The sequence below is a fragment of the Ambystoma mexicanum genome, chromosome 2q (assembly GCF_040938575.1).
Source record: "Ambystoma mexicanum isolate Mex_15411 chromosome 2q, UKY_AmexF1_1, whole genome shotgun sequence".
NCBI classification, from domain to species: Eukaryota; Metazoa; Chordata; class Amphibia; order Caudata; family Ambystomatidae; genus Ambystoma; species Ambystoma mexicanum.
Window position 1 is genome coordinate 357,055,471 of NC_090924.1, and position 25,757 is coordinate 357,081,227.

At 47.9% G+C, this 25,757-nt stretch overlaps 1 protein-coding gene across 3 annotated transcripts in view; it reads left to right on the plus strand.

Moving 5' to 3' along the window:
- The window catches only part of TNRC6A (trinucleotide repeat containing adaptor 6A), an 853,894-nt gene that overhangs the window by 312,906 nt on the left and 515,231 nt on the right, over nucleotides 1-25,757 (plus strand). For 2 of the 3 annotated variants that reach the window (XM_069647380.1, XM_069647382.1), the window contains exon 6: nucleotides 5,732-5,779. The exons of the other annotated variant lie outside the window; for it this stretch is intronic. In XM_069647380.1, coding sequence (XP_069503481.1) covers nucleotides 5,732-5,779 — 48 coding nt within the window. The remainder of the gene's footprint in view (nucleotides 1-5,731; nucleotides 5,780-25,757) is intronic. 3 annotated transcript variants of the gene reach the window in all.

Here is a 25,757-nt window from a genome sequence, read left to right on the forward strand (position 1 = left end):
GCAACTCTTTTTGCTTTGGCCCATGTTTTTTTTATATTTTTGAATTCAAGCACATTCCTTACCACTTCTCCTGCCTCCCTGTTCTCCTCCCCACCAATCTCCTAGTCTTCCCCTTCCATGCCTCCCATCCTGCCCCACCCTGTGATGGCCCAGGCATCTTTTTAGGACAAACTCCCTGGGCAGCCTTTGGCTAAGGGTCACAAGGCAAAGTGCAGCTCCCTACTGAGGGACTCCACTTAGTGTTTGCCTATGTTAGCCTTGGACTGACAAGGTAAGTGTGGTGTGGGTGGGTGCATGCAGACTTTACTGTACTCCATTAAAACCCACTACTCTTATTACTTATTATAATGTAGCCTAATTGTGTAAGGGAGCCATTTTTTGCATCTAACCTAATTGTGTAAGGTAGCTATAGTTGGCCATTGTGCTGGACTGTACTACGCACGATAGTTAGCCGCTTAGCATCACATTTAGATAGAATTGTGAAGATTATTCCTGAAAAGCACCTTGAATACTAGTATGCAGCTATCCCCCACGATCAGTTTGTTCTAGCTGCACACCTGATCTTTACCACCTTTCACACTGCAACAACCATTTTTATGCAGCTACCCCACACAACATATTCGGCCTAGCTGTGCGTATACTTCTTGTCTAACATACTCTGTGCACCACCTCCAGCATTAGAATGCAGCTATCCCCCACGATAAATGATGGGGCATTTATAATGCACCTGAACCCAAGTGTTTCTAGGTGCCAATAGTGCGCACATGCACTATTTATTTCTCTTACCATTTACACTTGCCTGGACTGCGGGCCCCCCAGGGCTTTCAACCTACAGTGCGTTGAGACCATATAAATGGTGACAGGCGCTATACAAATGCCTGCTAACATAATATAGCGGCATACCTACCTATTCGCTATCGTCATTGAATGATGACAAAACGGAACTCATTCTGGGGACTACACTGAACATCAGGAAACTTAGCCAAGACCATACAATCTTTATACTAGATGGCCATACAATTAAAGTTGCCAAGGAGGTAAAAAAACTAGGTTTTTACATCAACTCCTGTCTCAACTTGGCTAAGCAATTAAACGCTACGGCATCCTCCACAGCCTGTACTTGTAAATTGATCAGATCAGCCAGACCATACCTCTCTACAAACAGTTGCACCACATTGGCAAGAGCACTCGTGTTGTCCAAATTGGATTATTGCAATGCCCTCTACTTGGGGTCTAATAAATACATCACGCAAAAAATCCAAATACTGCAAAACCATGCCCTTATAGTGGCACTAGGAATCTCCAAGGGAGCTCAGATATCGTCGACCAGAAGACAATCTAACTGGCTTTCCACAGTCGACAAAATTAAACTAAAAACTGTTTCTCTAACTTTCAAGCATCTCAACAACCTAGCACCAAGCTACCTAACAGAGATTTAAAAGAACAGTTACATCTAGACCCACGAGAGATGCCTACACGAACTGCCCATTAGTTCCCCTGTTTAAAATAACCACAACTGGAGGAAGCGGCTTCCCCGTCAAAGCTGCCCAGTTGTGGAACTCCCTCCCACCCTCATTAAGGATGGACCAATCATACCCACATTTCAGAACAAATGTGATTAAGTGGCTTAAAGAAAATACTGTTGGCCCAGCCACATGACCCAGTTGACCTAGCAAACAAATTGGACTTTTTGACCTTTGTGCGTGACCCGCACCTGCACTGCATTTGGACTACCTATTGTACTGAATATTCATTTGTAATGCATATGTATTACCTGATGTATTCCTACTAATCTGCATTTTTGTCCTTGTAACCTGTAACTATAAGCAACTTGTAAGCCTAAAGTATTCTTGTTCACGCGCCCTGAGACCTTCGGGTCTGGTGCGTGCTATAAATAAACAAATAAACAAACCCTATTATTTTGCGGCCAAAAATGGTGAATTTCAAACTGCAAATTTGAATGCATTTATATGTGGGATGGTGGGTTAGGCTAATATTCTAAGAGGAATATGGGGGTGGGAGGCTGCCTGGGGTCTCACCCTCGCATATAAGTGCTTTGAAATGTGCAGGGGAGGGAAATATATTGGCATTTCCGGCCGCAGATGTATTACTTTCCAATATAGATCCACAGTTTCTCTGCATCAGTACTGCATTGCACCACGTGTTCAAAAGGGCAAAGCCATACTACCTGCAATATGTGTGCAGAAACTGTGCAGCAACATTGCTGTACCACGATTTGAGCATTGTTTTACCACTGGCCTACACTGAAGAAACATTAAACTTTTTTTGTTCATTACCCCCTGTTAGGCAATATTTGTATGCAGTACCCTCTGGTAACACTACAAACAACTCTGACTACAGGTATAGGAAACCCAACCTTTGGTATAAGCTTGTACTACATAGTTTTGGTAGCGTGTTGCGCAGCCAGGCTCATCTCAAGAGGGGTCAATGTGAGCTGTAGTGTAGTTACATAGATAATTACAGTTACAAGTATTCAAATGAGCTCTTCACTCAAGGATTCTTGAATAAACAATTATTAATTTATCAGTCAGTTAGAATAAGCCTTCTTCAGAAGGGAGCAATACAATAGTAACACTCAAATACACTTAATGAAATAGACACTCTTAATATCTCTAAATCAGTAGTTCCCTTTTTGGGATGGCCCACAGACACTACCTACACCCTCGGGTGACTTCAATTGCTAGGGTGCTGGGGACATTAAAATATCACTGTTGCATTTAGAATCATATGTCAAAGGAAAAGATTTTCTAAAACGTACAAGAGACCGCAAATATCCTTAACTAGGCAAATACTTTTGGATCCCTCCAGAAAGAGTCATTCAGTACAATAGGCTAGGCCAAAGTCAATGGTCAAACGTCTTATATAGGATGAAGCACTTCTGGTAGGTAAATGGAAAAGTCTTTACACAATGTTTGAATAGTCTTTGGCGAAAAGAAGAATCTAATGTAGGGCCACAAGCTGATTAGACTTGTGAATAGTAAAAGATGCAAGCCACTCTACAGCAAGAGCTAAGTTCTCTCACACTTTGTACAGTACCTTTTAAAGATGAAGAAAAGATGCGATGACTCCTGTTCTTGTGCAGCTCTGCAGGTCTCACTGTTCCAGGGCCTCAGTCGTGGGGACAAGAGGGAGAACATCGGGGGACTCCTGTAATGCACTGGGATGGTCAAAACCTGTAACCGTCAAACTTCACTTTCAGTGGCTGTTCAGTGTTTCAGCTCCTCGCATCTACCACAAATAGCAACACTGTGGTTCCTGGCTGTCAAGACTTTCCTTGCTTCTGGGGTCCCACACTCTGTTGAGGGGGCTCAGGCTCGGGCAGTCCTGCTTCCTGGGAATCCGGAGGATCCTCCTGGAGCTCTCGGCCAGCTAAAAAGCAACGCACACAATCTGGTGTTTCTCTCCCTGGCTATACAGTTTCCAGCAGCAACTCTGTGGAATTTCAACCAGCTCCAAGATGGATGTACAGTTGGCTTACTTTAGTTGCTTGGTCCCACCAACACAAGGGGAGAAGTCGTCCTTGCAGCGGCTTCTCTGTGGATGCGAACTTGGCGTTTCGGCACTGCAGCAGGGCTTCACCAGGCAAACCAAAGGTCCAGGAGTTGCAGCAGGCATCCTCTTCAAGTTCTTCTTCGGTTCCTTCGTCCAGTGGTCGACTCTGCCTTCCAAGCCGAAAGCCTCCACTTTTATTCAGTTCTCTCCCATTCATTCCAGCCTAGCTGTCAGTCACCCAGCAGGGTGGTTGTCCTTGCCGGACAGTCAGCCGGCCAATCACCACAGAGTACATTTGGGTCTCCTATGACACTAAGCACAGGGAGTTTCGGGCACCACCCTCACTTCCTGCCTACCCCAGACACCCTGGAGCCAGAGGCAGGCTTTACTCGTGAATCCCACCAAAGGCAAAGCGAACAATGGGACCAAACCTGGTTTGGCGCGCAGAGTAAATCTCAAGAAGGACCTTTCCACAAAGAAATGGCGAAAAAAGAAGACTGGGGCCATTTTGACAAAAATGGCACCCTTGGGTGCTTTACAGCAGCTGCGAATGCAGCCCGCAGTAAATACACACCATGGTAGTTGAAACTGCTGCCACAAGCCATTCAGTGGGGAAAGAATAACATAACAAAATGTACAGGAGAAGCTAGACACAGGGAATACTAGGTAACCCCTCCAGCAACCTATTGTAAGATAGTGTGTGCTGGGTCTAGAAAGTTACAAATGTAAGTAAAGTCAATTTCACTTTACTGCTCTGGGAAACAGTTTATCCCAGAGAAGATAATCAAGCCTTTGGGAAATCTGAAAGACTTTCCTGGGCCATTGCACTGAAGGTTCTGTGTGACCCAATGTAAAAGATGATGCCTATGGAGTTTGTCGGACTCCATAACCAAAAGAAACACTGTACAAAATCACATTAAAATACTTGAGAGACTAGGAAAAAGGATAACACTCTCTCCAGGCAAAACAAAATCAAGTCCTCAAAATCCAGCAAAGTTGCTGGGGGTCTCTAAGGTGGAGGGAATTGGCACATTTCTGAGAATTCTCCCTAACATTTCCATCTTGCTTTAAATTAGAAATGTAAAAACCATATATTCAGCTAATGCATTACAGGATAATTCCTGTTAGGCACGTTGTATTCTGTGCACGACATTGAGTTAATCTTCATTGTAGCAAGTGGCCTTGTACAGGCTCTTCTACACATAAATTCTCCAAAAAGTGTGAAACCCATCTTCAGCAAATCACTTAGTTATTCCATTGCCACTCCTAGAACCAATTCATACCTCATTCACAAAATAATTATCTAACCCATTTACTACTTTTACCAGGAGCACTGCACCTCTTGTACAAAAATGTGCCACCAACAATTGTATTACTTAATGCAAAACCTTTTTCGTTTGGCAATTTGCCATCTTACTTTCTCTTGTTGGTAACTGGGACCCAAGTGCACCTAATAAGAGTGCTTGAAATATTTGCTGTAATTTGTCTTGCGTTTTAGTCTTTATTCTCTTTTGGGGCTTAACCTGACACACTTGGGCTTCGCTACCTTGTATCCGTTCCGTAGGAGACAAAACTTTATTTTAGTTAGCTGTTTCTTGAAAATAGTTTTTTCCTCATAAGATCAAGGTGTTCCGTCTGGCTCTTTCATAGCTAATGGTGAGCTGTAACAGGTTACCTGGCTCTATTGATATAGTCAAAGGCTTGAATAGTTTAGATATGGAAAACATCTAGGTGTCTACAGCGATGTGCCTTAATCATAGTGGCATTTCCTGTCTGCAGTCACCTTTCTATTAGAATTGCAGTAGTCCTCCCAAATAATGGAATGAAATTTGCTTATACATATGTAAAGATATTTTTTGGTGAAAACTGCCTTTTTAAGATCTTGTGTGTGGCTTGTAGAGTCCTCCATAATAGACTAACCCATCAAAAATGAAGAAAAGCCTGATGTGTGCTCATCTAGCCTCCTGGACTCTTTCTCTGAAATATATCCCTTGCTTTCACAAGTCTTTAGAATATTGAGGTTATGAAGTATGTAAAGACATGTATTTAATGAGAGATTGCCGATTGAAACCATTACATTATAAAAGTAATTTGCTGAGAGGGTGCCATTTTATATCCGGAATGACTCAGTTACAGGCTTATCTGAAAGCTGCTGTGTAGTTTTGGGTAACTGTGCAAGAGAAGTAAAAATAACCTGTCTGATTTCACTTTCCCCTAGGCATGCCTCCCATTCGGGATTTGGTCAGCCACTCCCCTAACCAAACAGGTGATTTCAAACTCTTAGCTTTGTTTTCTTTGCGGATTGTCTGAAGCGTTAGTTGCTTATAAAGCTGCTGCTTAAATTCTTCTTTTGCTTTTGGTTTTAAGCACACCAGCTCTGTGGTGTGTTTATTTCTGTTTTGTTAGTGTTCTGGTACAGCACGTAGTCCCAGTGTTTGATGTTTGTCACTGTGAAAATTAATGCATGTCTTTCTATTGCGCACTAGTGGTTGTGGGAGTGTTACACTAACGTAGAATACTTCAGATCATTGCTTTGATTATTTGAATACATGTTTCATTTAAAGTACTGAAGCTTAGGAAAAGTGTGGAGAGACTCAGTTTTCATTTTTGAATTGGAAAGGAGATCATTCATAATGCAATCGTGAGAAAATGCTTTGGAATCCTACACCCTGATGATAGACTCAAGCAAAATAATTGTGTTTTAAATTCCGTACACATGATCCCAGACCCCACAGAGAATGCAGGGTCGGAAAAACATTTTGAAATGAGTTTAAGGTTGTGAGCTAATATATTTTAACCACACAATTTATTCACTTGAATTAAGTTACTTTTATGCTGGCATTGGTACTCTAGTCATAAGTTGCCTCCTGCTACCAATGTGTTAGACTCTACCACCAGTGGCATAACTGCTTTTAAAGCAATTGTAAACCCAAGAGGTTTACTGCTCCACGCGTTCCGTTTTGTGACATTGTCTCTGTGCAGGCATGCACCCTCATAAATTCCCATTTTTAAAATCTAGTCTGTTGTTGAATGCCAATTATGATGGCATGAAGTGGAAGTTCTTGTTCAATCAAGGGAACGTGGGACTGCGGAAATCCCCAGAAAGTTGTCTTAGTCCTTCTTGCACCTATTAACGGTTCTCTATTCGCGACTTATGAGACCGAGCCGCACACATTTGAAAGGACCAATACTGTCCCTGGCCTACCAGCTTTTCAGAGGTCTGATTTGACTCCATCTGATCCAGCACTACTGGCCAGTAACGGGTGAATGACATGTGACTGACTTTAACTTGTCCTTCTCAGCCTTTAACTTGCCCCAAAACATCTTTGCTGTGCGACCTACTTGTCCACAGGAAGCATAAAGGGAAACTGTCTGTTTCTTTAGCTGTCCAATGGTGTAGTGGCTTCATTCATGCCATATACGCAAGCCCTAGGTTGATCTCATATTGTTTGCTTGCACTTGGAGGAGGATCTTTTTCATTAGACCTCCAGGTACTTTATACCCACTCATGAGTGAGAACGCATTGTTAGTTCACAACGCACCTTTACTGCAAATTATAGTGCAAATTATATCTGTTTGTCATCACCATTCCAGCAATGGCTCTGCTTTCAGGCCATGTAAGAGCAGACACCCACATGGTGTGTTGCAAAATTAACCAATTATTTAGTGATGGCTTATCTTATCTAGATTTTGTTTTCCAGTGATCTGAAATGGAGACATATTGAATGAGACCGTCATGATCTGTAGAGCATGGAAAATATAATGGAAGATTGGGTTGGCTTTGAACTTCAGTGTTGCGAAGATGCTGGCCTTTTGTTTTTTTGTTGTGGGGTGTGTAAAAGTGCCACTTTCAAGGCCTTGGACTGAATAAAACTGCTTTGTAAGATGATCAGAGCCTCCTAATGGTCTTCGTCTGCCCCATGATATGACATGGCATTCATAACGTGCCTGTACGCAATTGTTTCTAGGCGCCACAAGACAAGACAAGGAAGACTAATGTTCCTACTAGGCCTTGTCATTCGGATTGTGCAAGTGCGATGAGGAGTTGCAAGGGAGAGGGAAGCAGAAGTGCAAACAGGGCAGCTTGGCTCTGAGTAAGTGCAGCCAGGGCAGAGCCGCTCCAAGTAAGTGCAAGGAGGCAGGGGGGAAGTAGGGGCTACTGCAACAGCCCCTAGTGTGCGGTAGGCCCGGAGGCAGTGCAAGGAAGACTGGATTTGGTGGAGCTTGGTACCCAGAAGACTCTAAGGGTACCAAGCAACCCGTCGGCACCAGACAAGTAAGTTACCAGGGAAGGGAGAGGGAGAAGGCAGAGGCGAAAAGGAAGGTTTTGAGCTGCTTCCGGAACTTCAGGTAGTCCGGCTCGAGTCTGAGAGGTCAGGGAGGCCGTTCCAGAGGGAGGCACCTGTAGAGGAGAGATCGATCTACTTACCCCGCCCCTCCCCGCCCCCCCCACTCACTCTGGATAAGTGTCTGACCCTCGGAGGGTTGGAGGTAGCAGAGTGAATGACTCTAGAAGGAAGATATTTTGGCTGAGCAAGTTGGATCTAGTGGCCCCAGAAAGCCTTTGATCCTTGAAGCCACTGGGAGCCATTGAAGAGATTTCAGGACTGGAGAGATACAGTCGCTAGGCTTGAGGCCAAGAATAATTCTTGCATTCCTGCTCTGGATTAGTTGGAGAGGACGGAGAGTAGAGACAGGTAGATTGAGGAAGAGGCTGTTGCAGTAGGCCAGCCTGGAGAGAGCCAGGGCTCTAGAGACGGTGAGCTTCTGGGGGAAAGTCAGAAAAGGTAGAATACCTCCTGAGGAGGTGCAGCTAGAAATGGGCCTTTATTATTTGGCATTTATATAGCGCCCTATATATCAATCGTATGATCTCAAAGCGCTTGTAGGTTGAATGCTCTTGGGCACCGTAGTCGAGGGCAGTCGAGAGAGTAGGGTAGAATACAGTGCTTGTGTGCACTCAATATGTGTGCAGCCAGTGTGATTTGCTTGATGGTGGCAGCATCCTAACAGTAGGTACGGTGGTAGCGGGAGATCAGTCGAATATGTGTAGTCAGGTGCTTGATCTCTAAGACTGCATTCTGGCAGCATTAGGCCTGTGTAGAAAGTTTATTTGTGCAGCTAGGCCGATTTGTTTCTTTTTTTTCCCGTTGGGTATAGCTGTGCTTTAGCAGTTAGTTGAGGTGTTCATGGAGAATTGTTTGTATGTGTACAGCAAGGCTGATATTGATTGAGGGGTATAGCTGCATTCTATTGTTTGTTGGTGTAGAGTGGAAGGTGAGCATGGTGGTAGTAGAGGTGAGTATCTGGAGTGTTAGGTTATTTTGCATTTATATAGCGCCTTATATACCATTGGTATGGTCTGAAGGCGCTGGTAGGTTGAACGCCCTTGGGAACCGAAGTTCATATCAGAGGGAGTAGAGAGGGTCAAAAGGTGCGTGTGAGCACCGGGTATGTGTGCAGCTCGTGCGGTATCCGTGTAATAGCTGCTTTCTAGCGATAGGTGTGATGGTTGAGAGGTCAGGAGTATGTGTTCGTTCTGGCAGGATTTATCCAGATCGGATGTGGCTGCGTTAGGCCTGAGGAGAACGCCTGGCTGGGGGGTGTGTAACCAGCAGTGTTTACTTAGAATGATGTGGAGTGAGCAGCGGATGTTGATATGAGAACAGTTATACCGAATGGTGTCATAGTATCCCTGTGTTCTAGTTGAGTGGTGATGTAAAGGAGAGAGTAAGCATGATGGTGTGATATGATGGGTTATATGCGTAATCTTTGGAGCTCACTGGTCCTGGTTACTATCTGGTACAGGATGAGCTGGCTGTGATCGTTTTCATGTTTCGTGGTAGAGGTACTCTGAGGTAGATTCACAGGTTGGGCTGGATTAGGTTGATTTGTACGATCAGAGGGTCAGATTATGTTTTGGAGAGCCTATTTTCATTGAACTCATGATTCTATAATTGCGGTGAGTTTCGGCGGGTATTAGTCATGGTTTATGGAGGTTTTAGAACTTTATGGAAGGCCATGTAGTCTTGAGTGTGTCGAATGTGAGGAGGGAGTGAGTTCCACAGAGTTGGAGCCAGGGATGAATAGGCGGACCCTCCAATCCTGGTTGAATTGGAAGCTGCAATCACTAGTAAGAGGGCAGTGCTTGAGCTTCGGGTGCGTGATGGGTGGTAGAGTATAGGCTTCTCTTGTAGGTAAGCTGGACTGGTTTTGTGCACTGCTCGGTGGGTAGAATTTTGAAAGTGGCCCTTCGTCCAACAGGCAACCAGTGAAGGGTGCGGAGAGCGGGGGAGATGTGATCGCTGTGTCCCAGTGCAAGGAGTCTGGCGGCAGCGTATTGGGCTCTTTGGAGTTTAAGTTGGTATGCTGGGGTACCCAGATATAAGGACTTTGCATAGTCCAGTCTCGACATAACAGTGGACATAATAGCAGCGAGTCTGAGGTATGGAAAAATTTGCCTTAGGCGCTTGAGGTGGTAGTGGCAGGATTTTGATACATTATTGATATGATGGGAGAGGGGTAAGCCTGAGTCCATAGTGCAGCCAAGGTTTTTGACCATTGCAGAAGTAGGGCGGGGGCTGGGGGGGACCAAGGGACTGGTTGCGGGAGAAGGGCAGAGTTGCTGCTCACCATGATCTGTTTTATCAGGGTTCAGAAGGAGCTGGTTTCTTGTCATCCATTGGGGAATGTCTCTAAAGGAGGATTAAAGGTCTGGTTGTGGGTTGAGGCTTGTTTTGGGAATTGTCAGGATAATTTGGGTTTCTGATGCTTGTTGATCTGCTTAGAATCACATGCTGTGCATATGGTCCGACATCCAGTGGTAACCGCAGAGTATTGCATCTTGTCTTTCGGGGACTGAAAGGGGACATCGGCATAGGCGTTTCTGTAACACTATCTGTATTGTGACGTGTAGTGTACCCAAAATGCCTCATGTGCCGAGGTCCTTCAGATTTTTTTCCGCCCAGATAACTGGTCGCCCTATTGCGGAGCTCTTCCTAAGAGACTATGTTAATCCTTGTTTACCTACTTTGTCGGTCATTCCCCTAAAGTCACTTCAACGGTGCTTCATATAGTACGATAAAGGCTGCGGGAACTTTCGACGGCTGTGGATTTCGACGCATAAGATCCGGCGGCAGACCCATTCACGTGGCCGGGCCCTGTGGCCGGCCTACACAGTAGGGAGAGTTGTGTTGGGGTGGCCATATCTTCCGCTTTGTCTTTCCCCTTTCCCCCTCTTTGCCCTCTAGGTCTGGTCATCACCTTCATTACCTTTCGCTATGGAAAGGACACCTTTTAGGTTTTGCCCCTCTTGCAGGGTCAGATACCCGTGGAAGGATGAGCACGATAAGTGCAATAATTGTCTTCCCTTGACCAGGTCGAAGCGCTGTCCACAGCCTCCTTTGACCTAAAACACTTAAGGAGCTCTGCGTCTGGCAATCGGCCGCCTAAGGCATGTCGCGGGCTGGATCTTCCGCCACCGCCGCACCCACCGAAAGGGACAGGGGCACTAGTGATGACCAAGCATCCGTACCGGATGCCATGGACCTTACGACGGACACTTCTAGGTCCGCCACGGCCGTTCCTGACCCCCCCCCCTACGCCTGGCGCAAGTCACGCTATGGGGAAAACACCCGGCGACAGGGGCGTATAAGATCACCACACTAAAAACACAACCACAACCCCTGCTGCAACGGTTCCGACGAAACGGGCGAAAGTGCCAACAGGACCGCCAAAAATTTCAACTGAATCCTCCGATTTTCAAGACCAACAGCCTTTCCCGCATCCGCAGCAGCGTCTTGTGACTAGGCCTTCGAAAAATAAGGGTGCTATCCCAAAAACACATTTGGCCGGTGAAGCGCGCTCAGCTGATGCTCTGACTCCCCCTAAGGCCCGGGTAGGAGAAAAATCTACCATTAGGCCTCCTCGTCACTCAGTAGGTGAAAAATCTACCGCTAGGCCTCCTAGTCATACGGCACTGCCCACTTCGCCGAACATTGCCGAAAGCATCGCAAGGATTTCTTCGACAGTGGGGCTAAAGGAGAAGCCTAAAGAGTCGACAAAGCGTGCCCTGCGGACACGTCGAAAGACGCACCACAGCACCCTGATTCTCACGAGGACTACGAAGATGGTCATGGGGCTTTGTCTAGCACTATTAGTAACACATTTCGGCATCATAGGGGGGAAAACAAAGATTTTCCACCTTTTGACCCTTCTGGTTCGTCTAAATGGACCATTTGGAAAGGTTGGTCTCACTTTCCGAGGACCCTTCCCCCAAGAGATTTCGGGAGGACCCTCCCTCTGTGTGACCTTCTCAAGAACATTTTACTTCTAGCTACCCTGAAGATTAAATCCAAATGGACACATATCAAGACATTTATGAGGAAGAAGATACTACCTTCCTACAGGACTATACTGCGGATGACCAGGCGGGCGCCACAGAAAACTGGGAGGACACTCATCAGGTTAATACGGAGCCATGGGCTCCCTACCCACGATGAGGACACACATGTCCTATGTTTGGATTCCCCTCCGGCCCGCCAGGCTTCACCAGTAGACGATCAGAGGGCTTTCATTGCCATCTTAAGGAAGGCAGCTGATCATTTTCAGATCGCAACCCAAGAGGCCATACCTGAACAAGATTTCGTGGAGGCCATTCTTAAAGAAAAGCCCCCCCTCCAGCCAAGCCATTCCTCTCCTAAATTCGATTAAAAGGAGATTGGCTCCTTCTCCGGTCACACCAGCCCAGACTAGGGCAGTGAATCCAAGGGTGGACAAATTATTTCGGCCATCGCCTACTGACCCACAATATATTAAAGGCCACGCCACCCCGATTCCCTAGTGGTTACCACCACCCGGAAAAGGGCGGGAGTACCCCTTGCTACGGGAGAGGCACCTCCCGATAAAGAGTCAGAGGCTGTACGCCTTGAGAAAGAGAATCACCTCAGCAGCTGCTTTTACCACGCGCACAGCAAACACTACGTTGCTTGCCAGTTATGCCGATGTGCAGTGGAACCTAATGCAGGAAAGCCTCCAAGAGGTGCCTGAACACGCAAGAACCAAATTACTCGCCATAGCAGCCGAGGGGACACACTAAAAAATACTCTAGATACTGCAGAGACGGCAGGAAGATCCCTAGCCCAGGGCACCCTGCTCAAACACAGCAAGCTTGACTCCGAAACTCGGGTTTCAAGCAGGAGACCAAAGCTGCTCTTATTAATAAACCTATTGAGGAATCAAATCTCTTTGGTAAAGCAGTCGACGAGGCCCTCGAGACTGCCAAAAAGGAGCATGAGACTCTTAAATATCTGCAGCAAATCACCCAAAAACCCTCCCCCCCAAAGGGGGGGGGGCAGTTCTGTTGGTCCTTTCGGGGCCAAACCCATTCTACACAAAACCAGTATAATACGGGAAACAGGTGGAACTCTGGTCAGGCTTCTAGCACCCCTGTCAACTAGCCACCCAGGGGGCAGCGGCGTGGGAAGGGCAAAGGCAGAGGTACCAACTCCAGGGGAGCCACAGCCTCCGGCCAGAAATGACCTACGGATACAGGTCCCCTCCCATGTCACTCTGGTCGGGGGCGCGTAACATCTTTCCTTTCGGCATGGGAGGGGAGAACGTCAGACCAGTGGGTTCTCAAGAAGGACGCCCACGGGTACTGCATGGAATTCGCCCAAGACAAGACACCTGACACCAGACCATCTGCGAACCGTGAAACAAGAGGTGGAAGCACTTCTGGAAAAGGACGCCATACAAGCGGTCCCTATTCTTCAGGTAAATGAGGGTATTTATTCAGTGTACTTCCTTGTACCTAAAAAGGACATCACCATGCGCCCTGTACTAGACTTGCGCCCAGCAAACAAATTTGTCAAACCTCAAATGTTTACCGTATGGTAACTCTGCAGGAAGTAATCCCACTGTTAAAATAGGGGGATTACATGGCAACACTGGACATAAAAGATGCATACTTTCATATTTCAATGTTGCCAGCGCACAGAAAATATCTATGGTTCATGATAGAGGACATGCACTATCAATTCAAAGTCCTCCCCTTCGGTATTGCCTCTGCGCCAAGGGGGTTTACAAAGGTCCTGAAAGTAATGGAAGCACACCTGCGCAGACTATCCGTCCCGGTTTATCCTTACCTCGACGACTGGCTCATAACAGGGGACTCTTGCGAAACATGCCTATTGAATACTCAGAGGACAATAGACATCCTGTTCAGTCTGGGATTCTTCCAAGGGAAGATTCTCCAAAGAGAAAAAGGATGACTAAACAGGCCCCAGAAATGACAAGGAAGCATCCAAGGAGCATGGACGGGTGACACCGGATAGACCGGAACACAGGCGACACGCACGGATACCGAGTGAACTACCCCAGCGAATCCCACCTAACATCTCCATCTGCCCCTTAGTTACCACCAGATACCACAGTGTTGTGGAATTGTCGAGTTATTGACAATTCACCACACTACCTGACTTCTGGACATCGACAGGTGCACTGGTAGGGAGGACAGGGGGGATATGAGCAAGCCTGATAGAGATGGGGGACAGAGAAGTAAGGAACCTCTGAATATCAGATGGAAGGAACCTCTGAATATCAGATGGACACAGATCAGGACAGAGCCGAATCGGGGGAGACTATGCAAGCCTAATGCTTCAATTCAGGATAGAGATGCCAACTAACCAACTCCACTAACAATTTCCCCACTGCATACACCTCTCAAACTCCAAACCAAACACAACCAAACCTACAGCACAACAAACTGCACAAACTTCACTACATTGCAACAACAAAACAAAAAGGCACATACTCGCACAACAGTACACCACGACTACCGGCCGCAAACACCCCAGGCCCAGCCAACGGACCCACCGGGCTGAGGCCGCCAACAGCACATCACTGCTCTCTTGCACTTCTCCTGCTTTCTCCCACTAACTCGACCTCCCCTCCTCTTTCAGAGCCCCAGGGGACCACTCCGGTTGTGATAGTGCGCAGTGAAAATGTCCTTTAACATTAACGAGAAAAAATCCAGCCTAGACCCCAGTCAAGTCAAGAAATTTCTAGGGGCTCTAATTCGGACAAAAGACTGCCTTGTCTTCCCCTCCAACGAGAGGGCTCAGAACATGCTTTCTCAGATCCCCCAGAGCCAGTCGGGAAGTGACAGTACGCAAGGCCATGCGCTTGCTAGGTATGATGGCATCATGCATTTACTTATTTCCCCACACGCGGCTGCGCATGCGTCCCATGCAAGAGTGGCTCAGCCAGTGGTGGCAGGCCAGCGGACAATAGGATGATGTGGTAGTTGTCTCGCCAGCCCTCTGTCGCTCTCTGCAGTGGTGGTCAAGGGAGAACCTCTTGAAGAGGAAAACCTTCAGCCCTCCCAACCCTCCCCCCCAGCAGTAGAAGCCACTCTCACGACAGACGCATCTCTCACGGGGTGGGGGTGGGGCCCTCACCTGCTTCAGCACACAGCGCATGGAGTGTGGTCCCCACAAGTAGCATCCAACCATATAAATCTGTTAGAGGTATTAGCTGTATTCAAAGCACTGAAGGCCTTTCAGACACAGCTACAAGGGAAGACAGTTCTGGTCCTGACAGACAGCACCACAGCCATGTATTACCTAAACAAACAGTTGGGCACACACTTTCCATGGTTATCCAAGCTGTCCCAGAACATTTCGATGTGGGCTCTCAAACACAAGATGTTCCTACTGTCCCAACAGGTTCCACGAGAACTCCATCTTCGAGCAGACATGCTCAGCAGAGACTTGCCACTGCCCTTAGAATATGAATGGCGTCTGCACGAAGACATCGTCTCCAACGTCTTCGCAGAATGGGGCTTACCAGAAATCGACCTGTTAGCAACTCGGGAGAACGCCAAATGCCAAGACTACGCCTACAGGTATCCCCAGAACCGCTCCAAGTGGAACAGACTCTGGATAACATGGTTAGGGAAATTTGTCTACGCTTTTCAACAAAATAGTGCACAAGATGCACCAGGAACAAGTTACCATGATTTTGGTCGCTACCATGTGGGCCTGCCAACCCTGGTTCGCTCATCTAATGGAAATGTCCCCCTCTCCCCATGTGAGACTACCCTGCCCGTACAACATGTTGTCTCAGGACAGAGGGGAGACACTACACCCGCAAACTCTGAATTTAGCGGCCTGGCTCCTGAGGTCATAGAGTTTGGACACCTTTAACTCCCTCAGAGATGCATGGACCTACTCAGGAAGGCTAGAAAACCTAACACTCGTTACTTATATTCCGTGGAAACGCTTTGTCATCTGGTGTAAAACCAAGGACGTCAATCCTATTGACTGCTTGCCTACCCACATTGTGTTGTACCCAACTCATTTGTTGTACTCCGGTTTGGTTTTTAATTCCCTAAACGTTCATCTAGCTGCTCTCAGCCTACACTACGTCACAACAGAAAGTGTTGTGGTGGAAAATACCTGTTATTAAGGCTTTTATGGAAGGGGTTAAGAGAATTCACCTCCACCCCCCCATTTCTAACCCAGCTCCCAGGTGGGATCTAAATGTGGTTTTCACCAGACTCATGGGGTCTCTCTTTAAACCAATGCATAAAGCAAGTAAAAAAGACTTACTTAAAAGACGGCCTTCTTAGTGGCTATCACTCCTATTGGAAGGGTTGGCGAACTACAGGTCCTTTCAGTTCTAGACCCTTTTTTGTTAGTCCACAGGGATAAGGTGGTTCTGCACACTCATCCCAGATTTGCGCCTATATTGATCTCGAAGTTCCATGTGAATCAGTCCATTGAGCGGATCTGAGTGATTTTTCCGTCGCGGAAGTCTGTGCCGGAAAAGTTTGCACATTTCCCATGTAACCACGCATTTAAAACCCCTACATACCCACTCCCCCAACATAAACAAACCCTACTTACTTTTTTTACATGCTGAGTCCCTGTGGCGCCAGTTCCCTTTTACGTCTGATCGGGAACCGGCGCTGCAGGGTCCTTTTCTTTTTTTTCGGGAGCTGCAGGGTTGTTCCCCGCAACCCCGCTCACTATACCACACAGAACAGTGACGGGGTGTTGCGGGTGACGCCCCCGCAGTCTTTTTACGAACCTTTAGTGGTAGCATTTTTTGGACTTTTTGTACGGTCGGACCTTTTATTTCGGTCCGATCGTACAATTCCAATCGAACTACCCACTTTCTTCCAGAATACCACTAGCATGGCACAAAGAAGCCTACACACACTAGATGTGCGCAGGGCAGTCATGTTTTACCTGGAAAGAACAAAACACCTGATGAAGACAGTTTTTTTCATTTCAGTGGCAGCTGATAAAGAGGGGGATCCTGTCTCTAAATCAGCTATCTCAAGGTGAATTGTCAAATGCATCACACTGTGTTATACTCTTGCTAAGAGAGAACTGCCCTTCAAGCCTAGAGCACACTCTACTCGGGGGCACTGGGGCTTCCATAGCATTCACTGCAAATGTTCCCCTTGAGTCCATTTGCAAAGCGGCAACCTGGAGTTCTGTATACACCTTTACAAAACACTATTGCCTAGACACTCATTCTAGATCTGATTCTCAGGTGGGACAAGCAGTATTAAGAGATCTTTTCACTACTGTTCCCTCTCACAACCCACCTCCAACTCCGGGTACTGCTCGCTAGTCTATGCACAGAATATGATTCTAAGCAGATTAACAAGCATCAGAAGACATGCATTACTCACCGTTATAGCATTTCTGATGATTGTATCTGCTTAGATTCACATGCACCCACCCTGTCTCCCCGCTCGGGTGGAAGGAACATAAACATCTTAATAATTTCTCTTTATGTACTCACTCACAATAGCTTTGGGCTCCCTCATGGCAGAGAAAATACAATCGGAGGGACCTCCGCGCATGAGGGATTTTGGGTACACCATATGTCGCGATAGGGATAGTGTTACAGACAAGACTATGCCGACGTCCCCTTTCGGTCCCCGAAAGACGAGATGTAATACTCTGCGGTTACCACTGAATGTCGGACCATATGCACAGCATGAGAATCTAAGCAGATCCAATCATCAGAAATGCTATTACGTTGAGTAATGCATGTCATCGTCAGTGTAGTTGTTGCAGGTAAGGTTGTATGCGTGGATGATCCCTGGTAGCGTGGTCAGAAAGAGGTTGAAGAGGAGGGCAGACAGGCAGGCGCTTTGTGGTACTCCGGTGTTCACAGTGCACGCGGTTGAGAGAAAAGTGATTGGTTTCCTGTTGTTGAGGAATGAGGCAATCCATTTGAGTGCCGAGCCTCGGATTCCAAGGGAGTGTAGTTGGTCAAGCAGGATAGAATGGTTAACTGTGTCAAAGGCGGCTGACAAATCAAGGAGAGCCAGCGCTGCACAGCCCTCCGAGTTCGCAGAGACCTTGAGATCATCCCAGATCGAGATCGGAGTGGTTTCTGTTCCATGGTGCGGCCTGAAGCCTGATTGAGCGGGGTCGAGTAGGTTGTTGGATTCTGCAAAGTGGTTGACCTGAGAGTACGCAGCCTGGTCAATGAGTTTCACAAAGAATCGGCTGTTGGAAATCTGCCTATAGTTCTTAGGCTCGAAAGGGTCAAAGGATGCCTTTTCCAGAAGTGGTTTAACATGCACTATTTTAAAGACCTCAGGAAAGATACCAGAGGTAGGGGAGTTATTTATTATGGACTTTGCTTGCTGTCCCGCACATGTGGAGGAGAATATTTCTTTCAGAAGAGAGGCCGGAGAGGGGACCAGTGGTGATCCGGAGGGTCTGCTGCTGGATAGTAGATTAAGGAACTCGTCACTCGAGATGGGGTTGAAGGAGTCGAAAAATTGTATTATGGCGGTCGGAGCAGTGGAGTTGGGAGGAGCGGATGTTGGGCAGGGGGTGAGGGTAGAAAGTTTGGTATTAAGAGTTATCCTGTCTAGAGCTGGGTTGTAGAAACCAAGGCAGAGGGTGTCGCAGAGCGTTTGCAGGGGCGTGGTCTGGGTAGATGTGCAGGAGGGTTTCACGAATTACGATATGATCCTGTGGACCTCTTTGCTGCTGTTGCGTCAATTTAGGATTTGTTTATTGTAGGTGGTCTTGTTGGCCTTTTTGATCTCAGATTTGTAAATGCAGTGCTGTTGAGCGAATATAGATCTGCTGAGAGGGGTTTTAGATGATTGCCATTTGCGTTCAAGAGTTGTTTTTGCTTTTGAAGGTCTTCAGGTGGGGCGTGAACCATTTGGGGGATGGTCCTTTGCAAGAGGCTGCGGGGGATGAGGAGGGTGAGAGGAAGTAGTGATTCATTAAGCCAGGAGTCAAATGATTCGATAGTTATGGTCCGTCTGAGGTCAGCGATGCAGGGAGTCTGTGCAGCAGGGCTTTAGCTAGATCAGGGAGTACCTTGACTTTGTTCCAGCATTTGTGATTGTGTGTGTAGGCAGCGACGGTCTTCTGTGGAGGGGGTGGAGTGAGGACAGAGAAAGGGATGGCTGAGTGGTCTGTCCAGATGAGCGGTTTGGGACCAGATACAGAGACGAGGTCATCAGAGCTGAACATTGCATCAAGGGTATGACCTCCAGAGTGTCTTGGACCTGTGGGGTGTCGGGAGAGGTTAAGTGCTTCTAGACTGCCGACCAGGGGTTGGGTCATGGAGTGGTTTGACACCTCAAACCAGATGTTGAAATCTCCCAGTAGTGTGGGTGTTGGGTGGATTACCTGAATGGTAGCTAGTGAGTCACAGAGCTTGATGGCAAAGTGTCTGTCATATCTGGGGGGGGGGTGTCTATATATGAGTAGGAAGCTGTGAGTGACGGCAGTAGAGATTTTTACTAGAAGGAATTCACATTTTGTGTTGCATGGTTTGCTTTAGGTAGGTGAGATAGAGAAGTGACTTATAGAGGATAGTTACTCCACCACCTCTGGAGGGTCTGTTGTGGGAGATAAGCGAGTAGCTTGGGGGGGGGGGGGGGTCTCATGCGTGATTGGTGCAAAATCGTCTGAGAACCAAGTTTCAGTGATGAGAATGAGGTCTAGGTTGTCGGAGGAGAGGAGGTCAAAGATGCTGTGTCGGTTTCTCACCACGGAGTGGGCATTGAAAAGGAGACTGGTGACTACACCATGCATGGCTGTTTTCCTGGCGCTCGTGGCAGGGAGGGATCGGTTGGATTGAGCGGCAGTGAGTAAGGTGTCAGTCATTGCAATGTATGGTGTGGTCGGAGCAGTCAGGGTGGCTGAGGCTGACCGAGCTGTGGAAGCTGGGGTTTGGGACATAGGTGTTCTTAGAGGGGAAGGAGGGGGCAGGTCAATGGGGAGCGGGAAGAGTAGGCGTGCGGTGGTAGGTATTTGTGTGATGGGGTGGGGTGGATAGGGAGGGGCAGGATTTGAGTGGTGCCCGTGTGGTGTGTGGGGTTAGGCGAGTTGGAGAGTGGCTCGTGTCTGGAGAGAGCTAGAGATTTAGGTGTACTGGGGGAGAGGTCTAGTTCAAAGTGGTGTAGATGGGGGAGTGGCAGGTGGGTGGCCCTTACAGCAGGGTTGGGAAAGGATGGGAGGTTGGACTCGTGGAGTGGCAAGGTATGGAGGCTCGAGGGAGAGGGCCTGTCGCCCTTTCCGCATTTGTCTGCAAGAGGAGTGTGTGTGTCGGGGTGGTGGGGAGAAGAAGGGGAAAGGGATGAAGCAACGGTTTTAGAAAGGGCAACACGTGCTACTTTGAGAGAGGGGAAAGGGGTTGAGGGGCGAGGTCTGTGGGAGGGTGACGAGGAGGAGCATGGGGTCAAGGGCTAGAGGGTATCACAGGTGAGGGAGGGGAGTCACTGATCTGTGCTGAGGTCTTGGAGGGTCTGTGCGGTCAGGTAGACTTTGGGATACTGCAGGAGTGGTGTTTCTGGTGATTGTGTGTGGGAATGAGGAGGGGGTGGATGGGATGCGTGTTGGCTGTTGGATGGCGAGGATGGTGCAAAGTGGAGCTCTGGACTAGTGGGTGAATGGTAGCTCAGGGGTAGGAGTAGTTTTGGCAGGGTTGGGAAGCACTGAGGTCGGGGGGGCAGGTCTGTGTGTGGGGGGGTGGGAGTCCTTGTCAGACTCCACCAATGCCGCGGTAGTGGAAGGGGGGGTAGTGGTGGGTGGCTCATGTTGTTTGGAGCGCCAGAGAGCACCTCTGGCTTGTGAGTTTGAAATTGCGTGGGGAGCAGGAATGGGGGGGTAGGGGATTAGAAGCCTCAGTAGAAGCCCGGGGGTAGGAAGCTCATGTTTGGAGCGCCAGAGAGCTCCTCTGGCTTGTGACTTGAAATTGCACGGGGTGCAGGAATGGGGGGCTAGGGGTTTGTTCTCAGTGGAAGCCCAAGGGGCTAAGAGGTGGGGGCTGGGTTTCCGTGAAATGGATAGAGCTTGGGAGGTATTTGGCGCGCCAAAGGGCTCCTCTGATCATAGAGTTATGGTGGTTTGGGAGAGCGCAAGGGGATTGTTAGTGTATGACTGGTTGAGTGCAGAGGTTGGAGATGGTGGGGTGAGGTGGCTCGCAGGGGGGGTTCATGAATGAAGGCGCTAGTATCAAGGACAAGAGCCGATTGGGATGCATAATTGTTCGGCAGGGGGGGTGGCAGCGGTGGTGCAGAGGGGGGTAGGGTAATCGGGCCGATACATGGTCCTAGTTGTCCTGGCATCTGTCAGGTTGGGCAAATCAGCCATGGATGAGGGTGGATTACACCTAGACAATGGGGGGAAAGGCCTAGGTTTCACAGAAAGGCAGGCAGTAATAAAGCACCTAGAGTACAGTCCTGTAAAGTGGGAGAGAGGCCCACGATACGATCGGTTTTAAAATAATTTCTTTACAGAGGATTCCCTGCTGTAGGTGATGGGTGAGAGTGGTTGGTGCACTTCAAGCTGCTGGTAGTGTTGTATGCTGGCGAGAATGCTAAGAGGTTATTGGTACTAGTGTGAGAAATTGGCCTACCTCCTCCATTGGTGCTGGTTGACAGCAGTCTGTTCTTCGTTTGTGTCTGGGTGCTGCAGCCGGTTGGTGCTGCTTGTTCAAAAGTGGCATTATGCCATTGCAGCCACCTCGTTGAATATGGTTGCAGGGGGGCTGTGATGGCTGTTAGATGGAATGGTAGGGTTTGACACTCCACACTGAGACTCTGGTGGGAGCACCGCTGGTCCTTTCCCTTGAGTTCAGCATGGAGAACGAGCTAGGTGATGGGGCACTGTGGGTTAGTTTGGTTATACGTGCTGTAGAGCCGTTGGGGGGGTTAGTTGCTAGTGTAGTCTTTAGTGTTAGTGAGTGGCTGCTTCCCCTGCTGACACCTGCAAATACAGTATGGAGCTGCCCTTTGCCTTGGGCCCTTAGCCGTAGGGCTGCCCTAGGGCTACACTAATAATTCGATCCTATGAGCCAATCGGGGGAGCGAGTGGGACACAAGGCGGGGAGAGAGCGGGACACAAGGCGGGGAGAGAGCACGGAGGGGGAGGCAGGGGAAAACAGGCGCTGCAGCCCTTTAACCAACAACAATTTAAATGAAAACATTGCAAGGGGGGGTGCCCTCGCCTTCACGTTGCCAGGAAGCAAACTGGCATGTTCAGGTTGCTCGGAGAGGGACTACGTCCTCGCTGGAGTCGGGGTTGATGGCCAATCAGGGGATGGGGCGGGACACAATGCAGGGTGAGAACACGGAAGGGGAGGCAGAGGGAAGCATAGTGCAGGAGCGCTTTAAACAACAAAAATTAAACTAACAGAAGATAATTGCAAGAGGGGTGCAGGGGTGCCTCAGCTTCACGTCGCCAGGAAGCAAAGTGGAACGTTCAGGTGGCTCGGAGAGGGACTAGGTCCTCGCTGGAGTCAGGGTTGATAGCCAATCATGGGAGGGGGCAGGACACAAGGTGCGGAGAGAACACGGAAGGGGAGGCAGCTTCACATCGCCAGGAAGCAAAGTGGCACGTTCAGGTGGCAAGGTCCATGATGTTAGGAGAGGAGAGAGTGGAGTTGAAGATGACACCAAGGTTTTTTGCCTCACAGGAAGCTGAAGGTAGAGGGCCCAAGGAGGGTGGCCAGAGTGAGAGAGGGTCCCAATGAGAAGGATCTCCGTCTTACTGTCATTAAGGCAGCGATAGTTGGAGGTACACTAATCCTGAATGGCTGATAGACAGTCAGGAATGAGCAAGGGTGATGAGGCGGCTGAGGGAAGCTTGAAAGAGAGCAGAGTGTCATCTACATAACACAAAGTTAGAGGAAAAGGTGGCGATCAAGTGGGCAAAAGGGGCCAGATAGACATTGAAAAGCCAGGGTGAGAGGATGGAGCTCTTGGAGACACCACATGTGGAGAGAGAGGTGGTGGAGAGAAAGGACCCAAGTTGGACCTGGGAGGGTCAGTCCAGGGGGAAGGAGGTCAGCCATGCCAGGGCCTGATTGGAGATGCCCAGCTTCTCAGTCGATTGATCCAGGTGGCGTGATTGACTGTGTTGAAAGCGGAGGAAAGGTCAAGGAGGATGAGGACGGAGCGGGAGAGCAGGAATCAAGATTAAAGAGCAAATCTTCACATGTGTGCAGTATCCCTGCCTCTGACTGCTCTGAAGCTAGACTGAGACTGATTTATTTATTTGCATTTATAAAGCGCACAGCTGCCCTGGGGCATCGTGGCGATGTTACAAGCAAGCTTACTTGGCATAGAAAAACAGTGGGTGCTTGGTTAGTCATTCCTAATGTTCCAAGGTTACATGTGAACAACGAGCATAGGTACAGTTGTTAGTCACAGCAGTCATAATGTTTACCTTGAGCAGTTTTTAGTACAGATTTACTTGAATAGGATGGTGTTCAGTGCCTTTCTGAAGGACGTGAGGGATGTTTCCACTCTCAGTTTAGGTGGTAGTGAGTTTCAAGATTTAGGAGCTAGAACTTCGAAACTTGAGCCAGCAGCTCTGACTCTGTTGAAGTTGGGGACAGAGAGTTGGTTAGTGTACGGATCCCTTTTGGGTCTGAGTGTCTGGACTTGTAGTATTCGTTCGGACAGATAGCTGGGGGCTGACTGGGATATGCATCTATGTGTAATAGTGAGGGTCCTGAACTGGATGCGCTCTTTAACAGGGAGCCAGTGGGCATTCTGAGATGTGCTCCCTCCTGGGTATACTGAGTGCAGCTCTCAGTGTGTTGTTTTGGGTCGTTGGCAGTCTTATGTTTCTGGCAGATGTGTCTAGGAGGAGAACGTTACAATAGTCCAGTTTGGCACCTATGGTAGCCCTGGCGATGTTGAGGCAGTTTTCGGTGGACAGGTGAGATTTTACTGCATTGATTATTTTGGTTGTCAGTGCGGCTGAAGAGATCTAGCTGACATGTCTATCCATGGACAGAGTTGAGTCTAAGTAGACTCCCAAAGTTTTTACCGCTGTGGAGAAACAGAGCTTTCAATTTTGAAATTACTGTATTTACTGTCTAGTTTAAGAGTTTCTTTAGGGCCCACTATAAGGATCTCAGTCTTGTCTCCATTGAGACAAAGGCCATTAGCTGCCATCCAGGCCTGGATGATAGCATATGTGCTTTGTAGGGTTTTGAGGTCTTGCTCATAATCCCCGGATAACGGGAGAAGAATTTGTGTGTCGTCGGCATAATTGGTGAAGGTTATGCCGGATTGTTCTAAGTCGCTAAAGAGGGGAAGAGTAAATAGGTTGTATAGTGTGGGGGAGGTGCAGGAACCTTGTGTTACTCCGCAGTTGATAAGGGGAAGGGGTGGCTGAGGCTTGATCAGAGAATACCCTCATGGCTCTGCCCTCCAGGAAAGATGAGATCCATGTGGTGGCCTCACTGGAGAAATGTGCCGTGTTGGTGAGGTGTGTCTCTAAGATTTTATGGTCGACCAGGTCAAACGCGGCCGACAGGTCGAGGAGTAGAAGTATGGCGCATTTGCCCTTGTCCATATTTCTTAGGAGTTGGTTTTTTAGGTCGAGCAGCGCAGACTCTGTGCCATGCCTTGGACGAAAACCGGACTGTCTTTTTTTTGTCAGGATGTTGTGTAATTCTAGGTAGGCTTGTATCTGTAAGTACGCGGCCTTATCCATAATTTTCAGCAAGAAAGGTAGAGTTGTTATAGGCCTATAGTTGTTGGGTGAGTCTGGGTCTAGGGTAGATTTTCTTAGTAATGTCCGAACCCATGCTTCCTTGAGAGAAGAGGGTACTGAACCTGTGGCAAATGATGCATTAATAAATGCTACGATAAATGGCGCTAGGGATTCAGCACAGTCTTTGATTATATTTGCAGGACATATGTCACCTTTACAGAGTGAAGGTTTTGCTGGTTTCATAATGAGTAGAACCTCTGGAGTAGTTACCATTCTAAAGGTAAATGGCGGTATTAGGTTATTGTCAGACTGGGTGGCGGTCTTGGAAGATGGCGTGGTTTGGTTTATGTGGGAAGGCTGTTAGGTTGTCAAGGTTGGTTTTAATTTTTTTTTTGGAGTAGCTCAATTTTGTCTAGCAAGGCCTTGTGGATGACATTGCACCAGTTCTCGTCTTTGACCGTTTGGTGTTTGGATGTGGGAGGTATGATTAGCTTATTGAAGATAGCGAATAGTTCTTTAGAATGTGATTGGGCACTGTCAATTCTTGAGTTGTAGGTAGGAGCTTTAGCTTTGGCTATGGCGTTTTTTGTATTGTTTAGAGATGGCTAGGTATGAGTCACGTGAGGGAGTGGAAGGGCAAGATTGCCATTTGTTTAGAGCGTGTCTTTTGAGAGTTTTCATGTCGTGTAACTCTTGGTTGAACCATGAGTTGGCATGAGAGTTTTTTTGGCTTTTTTGTTCTCTAATGGAGCAATTGTATTAATCACTTCTTTGATGGTTATGTTGTAGAGTTCAACCAGTTCTTCAGGGTTATTTAACATGGGTGATGATAGTGCTGAAGCTTTTAAGAGTGGGCAAATTCTCTCTTTGGTGAGTAGTTTATTGGATCTGGCTAGGGCCACTGGCGTGGGAAGGGTTTGTGTAGTTGCTGCATTAGTTGGATGTAGAAATGGATGAGGTGGTGGTGGTCCGTCCACGGTTGAGGGGTGTTAGAGCTCATGTCTACCCTACAGTTGTGGTTCGCTAGCCAGTCTAGTATACGACCTTTCGTGTGAGTGGCAGAGTCAACTTTCTGGATGAATTGTAGGTCCTGGAGGGCTTTCGCAAAAGTTTTACTGATGGTCATGGAGACAACCAACAGATTCAGTGTGGAGAGTGAGTTGGGAGATGGCCAGCTTTTCAAAAGGAGTGAAAGAAATCGGGCGATAGTTTGCCAGACAGGTAGGATCGGCAGAA